Source organism: Camelus dromedarius, chromosome 29, assembly GCF_036321535.1.
Source record: "Camelus dromedarius isolate mCamDro1 chromosome 29, mCamDro1.pat, whole genome shotgun sequence".
NCBI classification, from domain to species: Eukaryota; Metazoa; Chordata; class Mammalia; order Artiodactyla; family Camelidae; genus Camelus; species Camelus dromedarius.
In genome coordinates, this window is record NC_087464.1 from 5,772,168 (window position 1) to 5,780,685 (window position 8,518).

The 8,518-nt window shown below is 46.8% G+C and overlaps 1 protein-coding gene across 1 annotated transcript in view; it reads left to right on the top strand.

Moving 5' to 3' along the window:
* The window catches only part of CHSY1 (chondroitin sulfate synthase 1), a 60,504-nt gene extending 56,590 nt beyond the window's left edge, over nucleotides 1-3,914 (top strand). Inside the window, exon 3 of the mRNA XM_064480524.1 lies at nucleotides 899-3,914. Coding sequence (XP_064336594.1) covers nucleotides 899-2,491 — 1,593 coding nt within the window. The 3' untranslated portion in view covers nucleotides 2,492-3,914. The remainder of the gene's footprint in view (nucleotides 1-898) is intronic.
* The last annotated feature ends 4,604 nt before the right edge of the window (nucleotides 3,915-8,518 follow it).

Genomic DNA, 8,518 nt, shown 5'->3' on the forward strand with positions numbered 1-8,518 from the left:
GTCCTCTTCTTTCTGGATTTATCCTCTCGTTCTAGGTGGGCACATCCTCTAGTAACTACCTGGAATGAATTCAAGGTGAAACCGAGTCCTTGAATATCTGAAACTGTTTCTCCTCCCTCTTACTTGATAGATTGTTTAGTTGGGAAGAGAATTCTATATTGAGAATAATTTTTACTCCTCCCATTTTTTAAATTATTATCTTATAGCCTGTCTGTGTTAGTCCCCATGCACCTCTCCTGCCTGCACAGGAACACACAGATGTTTAAAGGATTCCCACGGTGCATTTCCAGCGACCTTGCAGACCCTTGGTTTTACCCACAGCATGCCCCTCCTGATGGCAGCCGCTTCCTGCGTGTGGATGAATGGCTTTCCTTCTGCTCAGCTCCCTAGAAGCAACATCAATCCTGTGCTCAGGTTGTCCTTCTGGAGCTCTTCTTTTTACTCTACTGATGCAGTTTATTCCTGTGCAGATGGCAGCTCCTGTTGGGCGCCAGGCTTCAGGGAGGGGACCTTGGCTCCTGGGTCCCTTTCGTGGGCTTGGTGGGGACCAGGGGTGGTACTCTCTTCCAGGTATGCTGAGTCGGCACACTGTGAACTCAAGGTTACTCTTTTTCTTTATGGGAAACTTTTTCATAATTCTCTTTGCCTGCAGAATTACATTGGCCAACTGAGGTTACTGATGAAGTCTTATTTCTTTAAGCAGTATATAGCTGTTCATTCTTCCACTCTCACTGGACTGCTGTAGATAGGGCCTTTGGTTAAGCTGTGGCTCATTTAGGAAGATCTCTAACATTTAGGTTTTTTAGAATCTGCAGGTATGTAAGGAACTGTAAGAACAGAGGGCCACTCAGTCACATAATACTAAAGCAGCAATCTTTTATTTTTTCTTCTTTAATAGATGCAGCAGCTTTTTTATGAGAATTACGAACAGAACAAGAAAGGGTACATCAGAGATCTCCACAACAGCAAAATCCACCGAGCCATCACGCTGCACCCCAACAAAAGTCCGCCCTACCAGTACCGGCTGCACAGCTACGTGCTCAGCCGCCGGGTGGCCGAGCTCCGGCACCGCACCATCCAGCTGCACCGGGAGGTCGTCCTCATGAGCAAGTACAGCAGCTCCGAGATTCACAAAGAGGACCTCCAGCTGGGGATTCCGCCCTCCTTCACGCGGTTTCAGCCCCGCCAGCGGGAGGAGATTCTGGAATGGGAGTTCCTGACTGGGAAGTATCTGTACTCGGCCACTGACGGCCAGCCCCCCCGGAGAGGGATGGACTCCGCACAGAGGGAGGCCTTGGATGACATTGTCATGCAGGTCATGGAGATGATCAATGCCAACGCCAAGACCAGAGGGCGCATCATCGACTTTAAGGAGATCCAGTATGGCTATCGCCGGGTGAATCCCATGTACGGGGCCGAGTACATCCTGGACCTGCTGCTTCTGTACAAGAAACACAAAGGGAAGAAGATGACTGTCCCTGTGCGGAGGCACGCCTACCTGCAGCAGACCTTCAGCAAGATCCAGTTTGTGGAGCACGAGGAGCTGGACGCAAAGGATCTGGCCAACAAAATCAACCAGGAATCCGGGTCCTTGTCCTTTCTCTCGAATTCCCTGAAGAAGCTTGTCCCCTTTCAGCTCCCTGGGTCCAAGAGTGAGCACAAAGAACCCAAAGAGAAAAAGATCAACATACTGATTCCTTTGTCTGGACGTTTTGACATGTTTGTGAGGTTTATGGGGAACTTTGAGAAGACGTGTCTCATCCCGAATCAGAACGTCAAGCTCGTTGTTCTGCTCTTCAATTCCGACTCCAACCCCGACAAGGCCAAACAGGTCGAGCTCATGAGAGACTACCGCGTCAAGTACCCGAAGGCCGACATGCAGATTCTGCCTGTGTCTGGAGAGTTTTCAAGAGCTCTGGCCCTGGAGGTAGGATCTTCCCAGTTTAATAACGAGTCTTTGCTCTTCTTCTGTGACGTCGACCTTGTCTTCACTACAGACTTTCTTCAGCGATGTCGAGCAAATACAGTTCTGGGCCAGCAGATCTATTTTCCAATCATCTTCAGCCAGTACGATCCAAAGATTGTTTACAGCGGGAAGAGTCCCAGCGACAACCATTTTGCCTTTACTCAGAAGACTGGCTTCTGGAGGAACTATGGGTTTGGCATCACTTGCATTTATAAAGGCGATCTCGTCCGAGTAGGCGGCTTTGACGTTTCCATCCAAGGCTGGGGGCTCGAGGATGTCGACCTTTTCAACAAGGTTGTCCAGGCAGGTTTGAAGACGTTTAGGAGCCAAGAAGTAGGAGTAGTCCACATCCACCATCCCGTCTTCTGTGATCCCAACCTGGACCCCAAGCAGTACAAAATGTGCTTGGGGTCCAAAGCATCAACGTATGGGTCCACACAGCAGCTGGCTGAAATGTGGCTAGAAAAAAATGACCCAAGTTACAGTAAAAGCAGCAATAATAATGGCTCAGTGAGGACAGCCTAATGTCCAGCTCTGCTGGAAAAGACATTTTTAATTATCTAATTTATTTTTTAAAAATGTTTTTGTATGATCAGTTTTTGAAGTCCACACAAGGGTATATTTTACACAGGATTTTCTTACAAAGGACTCCTTGAAGATTGAGCTTTTTGAACAAAAATGTGATCATGTTTGCCTTTGAACATATTTTCTTGCTAAACATTATGTAGCAGACCTGCTTAATTATGACTTGAAATGTACCTGATGAACAAAACATTTTTTTTTTTTTACACATTTCTTTTTCAGACCTCTTTGCTATAGTCCTATGGCAGAAAACATGAACATTCCTGCAAAGCATTATTGTGACAAAACACTGTAACTCTGGTAAATGTTTTGTTATAACTGTTAACTTTGCACAGATTCTCCCTTTTGTCTTTTTTTTACAGCGATTTTTTTTTAAGCCGTTTGGTGTTCCAGTTGTAAAATAAAGAAATGTGATGGTAGTTGTATCATCTTCCAGAGAGCTTTCCAGAGTTTGATTGTTTCCCCCAAACGTGTCTCCTCTTTGTAGGTTTTTCAAAGCAAGGGGAACAAAGGAAACCCAGTAAAGTAGATGGCTGTTCTTGCTGTAATTAGTGTGGCCTAAATGGACCTGGCATTCAGTTTCGAGAAGGGTCTGGCATCTTCTCTCCTCCTGACCCTTCTTTTTGAAGGTAAAATATTAATATTTAGAAGGGAAAGAAGAATTACCGTAATAAATCTAACGTATGCGAGCTGAAACAAAAATGGAAAAAACCCGCCCTAGTGAAAGCATTGAGGAAAAATGTGTTTGGTTTTGTTCACTTCATCGTGTCTGTGTTATGTTGGTGGAGATGGTTATTTCATTCTTTAATTACTGTTTTTTTTTATCCTTTGTATCTGAAATACCTTTAATTTATTTAATATCCATTGTTTAGGACGCTGCCGTTTCCCGATATCCTGTTAGTTACGAGTATTTATGTGCATCGGGAGTGTTTAGTGTATTTTATTTGCAGTAAACTGATCTCCAAAGAGTTCCTTTTGAAACCGCTTTTCCCCCTCCTGAATTTTTACATTCCTTACTGTTTTACTAAATATTAAGTGTTCTTTGACAATTTTGGTGCTCACATATTTTGGGGACAAAAGTGAAATGAATCTGTCGTTACACCAGAAAGTTTGTTTTAAACTCACAGATCAAATGTGCCTTAATAAATTTTTTTTTTTCATTTAGATTTCCAACAGTAATAGACTTGCCATTTTAATGTACATCATTGGAGATCTGCTTATTTGTAAATAGCCTGCTGCTCATTTGGAAAAATAAACCAGTGGACAGTATTTTTCTATTGTACTTTTCAGACCCGTTTTGTCTCATTACTCCTGTTTTAGCTGAAGAATTGTATTACATTTGGAGAGTAAAGAACTGAAACACTGATTCATAAGGTTTTTCAAGTTATTTGAGGGGAATGTTTATGTGGAGTGCAGTTTGGGAGTGAAATGGAGCTTTCAAGTGCCTCTTCCTCGGTTTTTTGCCCTAAAATGAACTCGTCATCCTCTTTTCCTCTTAAAGAACTTGCTGAATCTGTGTTTTCTAGGACAAAGGGCTTCAGACCAGGTCCAAGCCCCATCTAGCTTCTTGGCACAAATGTACCTTCCAGGCCCCCGTAGTGGACCTGCCGGGGCCCAGCGGAATTTGCATTTTAACAAGTGCCCACGTGATACTGTGCACACGAATATTCCCAGGGTTTTAGAGTAGATCTAGCTACAGGATAGATTGCCTATGGCCGCTGTATAATCCAAGACTCAAAAAAAGTAAGATCTTTGATGCCAAGGTAGCAAGCTCTGTGGATGCGAATTACACTCCCAGGGCAGGTGTTTACCGTGTGATGACAGTGAGGGTCCGGTATGACACTGTGCTCACGGTAGGAATGGCTGTCATTCAGTCTTATTGCCATTTACTTTGTGGGAGTGTTTAGTTTTCCCTTGGGAAAAAGCACATTTTTATTCTTCAGTAAGGAAGCGTATACATCTCGATGACAAAGTCGTTTAAATTCTCTATTTATTGTAACAGGGAGCTGTAGAGATTTAGGACAGGGTGTGAGCAGCTGCTTTACTGAACTTCGATGTTTGTCACATGTCCTGGTGACACTTTGTTAAAACCAGCTGTTTCCTGCCCTGCTCCCGCTCTTGCCCATGTCTGTTCCTCTTCTTGATGCCACTGCTGATGGTGGAGGTGCTGCCTTCACTTCAGCCAGGCTCCATCTCCGGAAATGCCGTCCTACCCCTTCACTCTGATGCCCTCCCTGTAGTGCCCAGGCCTGGACTCTGCCCACTGGCCGCGGGGCTCCTCACCTGTCCACTCCCTCTTCCTAAAGCACTGCTCTAAACGGGCAGCTCTCGTGCCCTCCTGCTGCCTGGAGAGTGGACTCTGTAAGACGCCCCCCTCTAGACTAACTGGGCTTCTGATTTGTGGGGACATTAGTCTCTCGCCTGCCTGTGCTTTCCCTTTGTCTGGAGCTCTCTGCCCACCACAGTCCACTGACCACCTGGACTTATCTTCCAGGGGCCCACTAAAACTCCCCCATCGTCCACCCTGGTGTCATCCTGGGCCCTTCCAGTGTAGGTGAGACACAGTCTCACTGGAGGACAGGCCTGGGTCTCCCGCGCACTGGGCCCTCTGGAATGGCCGGTGGTGCCCCACCCGGCCCCAGTGCTGTGTTCCCCCCATGCACTCCTCCCGGTGGAATGCCCTCTGTCCTGCCTGCCCACTGCTCCCACCTGCCACTGCGTGGCCTGTGACCTTGTCCCCGCCCCCCCCGCATCATAACCCAGAGATAATTCCTTCTTCCTTTAAACTCTTGAACACTTTCTGGTTAAACCTCTTTGCATTGTTACTTTAGACTTTCTCTTAGCTTGCATTACTTTATATTAAATACAGGAAAGTATTAAGAAAATAAAATGGCCCATAACCCCCAAACCAGATAACTCCTGTTAATAATAAAAATTAAGGATAATAAGTGAAGATGGTGAAAGGGAGGGGTGGGGGTCACAATGCACAAAGGTTTCCCTCCTCCCTCCAACTATCCAGCCCTCGGGCCCTTCCTGCACAGCCCAGGTTTGTGGGTACAAGGGAGGTGCCGTCCCTTTCAGAGTCAGAGTGGAAGGGGCCAGGCGATGCTGGTGACCCCTCAGCGGGGCCCTTCCCGAGCCCAAGACAGGAGGAGATCTGACGCTCTGGACCTGGTCTTCCCCTCGCCGCCCCGAACACCATCAGCTCAGACGATCAGGTTCTTGATCTCTGCAGATAAGTCTGGCCTCTCCTCCTTCCTGCCCCGGCCTCTGACCACATCCTACCTCATGACACCCAGCCTCAGCCCGGAGCGGACACGTGCTTGCTCTGCCTTGCTGATGGTGGCCGCAGGGGCACAGGCAACACACCTTCACCCAGTAATACTCACACCATTTGTTGTGATGTGCGGCCAACCTAGGGGACGAGTCACGTTTTGCCTCAGTCCTATGTCCTTGAAGGGTCGCCTGGAGGTTCAGGTATCCTCTGCAGCCACCTCCGTCCACTACTCGGTGTGTCCCCGGGGTAAAACGTATGCCCCAGTGAGCCGAGGACAGTGGTCAGGTTAAGGAGTGGTGGGTTTTCAGAAGCTTTTCTTGCCTTTCAAGGCCCGTCCTCCAGGAAGGTGACATCTTGGGGGCTGCCTGTTCCCTGGAGAGCTTGCTCATGGCTGAGGGGCTCCGCCCTGGCCCCAGACTTCCAAGTGCCTTCTTGTCACGGAAGGAAGCGGGAGCCAGCCCCACCTCCTGGGCACAGGCCCCCGCCCAGGGGATTAGGCTGCACTATTGCGTGTGAACTGCTGTAATCTCGGCCACAAAGGCGCTTACTGCCACAGTGACGGGGCAGCGGGGGACCTGTCTGCTGGCGGAGCCGCACAGGGTGGTACCTGTCTCTGTGGGTCCCACTACTTTCCGAGCCCTCCATTCCGCCTGAAGGAAAAGGCTGCTCACACCAAATCTGCTTAGTCCTAACTGGTTATAAACACAGTGAACATGTAAATGTCACAGTGCAGTGGCTCAAATGACAGCAACTCATTTTGTGTGATTTCCAGTAGGAAAAAACAAATTCTTGTTAGGGTTGCTATGCTTCAGGGTTTTGTTTGTTTTTTAACAGAGATGTGAGAGTGGAGGACGGGATGGAGTATAAAAAATATTCACCAGAAACCATAGGGCCAAACCAGATTAGGGGCTGGCTTGTCATCAGCACAAGCTAAACCACTTAAGTGCCTGTCAGATTTTTTTTTTTAATGCATCCAATTTACCGTTTGTTATATTCCAGTTATGAAGATCCTCTTTTCTTACAAATAGACAAAAACAAAATTTTGTCCTTTAAGAATATTCTAGCAACATTTCCTTTAAAATAATAAGAGTTGGGGGAGGGTATAGCTCAGTGGTAGAGCACCTGCTTAGCATGCACGAGGTCCTGGATTAAATCCCCAGCACTTCCGTTTAAATAAACCCAATTACCCCCCTCCCCAATTTTTTATTTTAAAGCCCAAAAGAAATAAAAAATAAAATAAGGCTGAGTTGTCAGTTATGCCTGGCTAATTTCTAATGAGAAAATACAATAAACTGATTAAATCATTTAATAGTGCAAATTAGGCCAGCTCTGGAATCTACTTGAACAACGCTGATGCACCTGTAATACATTTCTATCCATTACGCAATCATAATTAAGCAGGTGACGCCTCTGGGGTGCCACCTCCTCTCGCTGATTCGCCTCCGCCAGTGTCAGGGCCTAACCCATTGCAAAAAAAGAAACACCTCTAGCCCAACCTCAATGCGACCTTCAAATTCATTCATTCTAAGTTAAGTTTGGGTCTTTCTTTAGGCAGACACCTACTTCCTGTTTCACAGCCAAAGGGGAATTCATTTATGTGCTCAAAATGCCCCCTGCAAACTAGAAATGTACCATTTCTGAAACTGCACATTCGTGCTGGGAAGGAAGCGTTTTGGGTTTTCAGATGAAGCCTGTGTCTTCCACTGTAAATAACAATGCCGTCACAATGCAAATATGTATTTATTGAGAAGTAGAGAAGGAAAAGGAATGGCCTGCGTTACCTCCCTCTTGCACCACCCTGCTCCCGCTTCGGCAGATTCCTCAGGGTTTTTGTAACGTATTTAGGGTTTGATGTACGTGTGCCTCCAATTTGGTGTCTTGCTCCCCCTCCCCACCTTAAAGCTCCTTAATTCCTTAAAATTGCCTTTAAAGGCCATCGTGTCTCCTCGAGTTGAGAACTTCCCTGCTGTTGACCGCCTCAAGTGTCCTGTCCCAGCTTGGATAACACCACAGTTGAGGTCTTCTGCTCAAAGCCCTTTGCATACGTTGGATCATCAAGTAGATTTCCAGAAGTAGGTCACCTCCTTCCTTCTAGGGACCTTGGGTGCTTGGCCACTTCCGGCATAACACTAAGTCATCTGGTATTTCGCTTGGTCAACATTGACACTTGTACCTACCAGCCATTCTAATGAAAGCTTTTCAAAATAAACCTGAACAACTAAGTGACCTTCAAGAAATACTATGAGGATATTGCACGCAGTGTCTTGGTTACATCTTCTGGGGAAAATGGAAACCCCACAAACCCAACTCTGTTCTTGCAAAACTTGAGTCACTGCAAAGTGAGAAAAAAGGCAGAAAGTTTTACCAATGACTCAGGGGGTGAGGAGAGGCAAGTTGCAGACAGATGGCCTGTTTGGGAACCAGGGACATTTCCTCACTCCCAGGCCACAGACATTCGTCCCAGGAGATCAAAGCACAGGGTGAGGCACAGAAGTGGCAGCTCAAGATAAGAGGGGCTCTTCCCAGACTTTGAGAGGCAGTGGGGGTCCAGGAGGGTGTGGATGGGCCCAGAGGCACCAGGCTTTGTGCAGCCAGAAGCGAGCCTGCATTTTCCAGACAGAAAAATATACTTTTGAACACAGATGGAAATTAGTTTTACTCTTCAAAGATGAAACCACTGACCCCTTACCTAT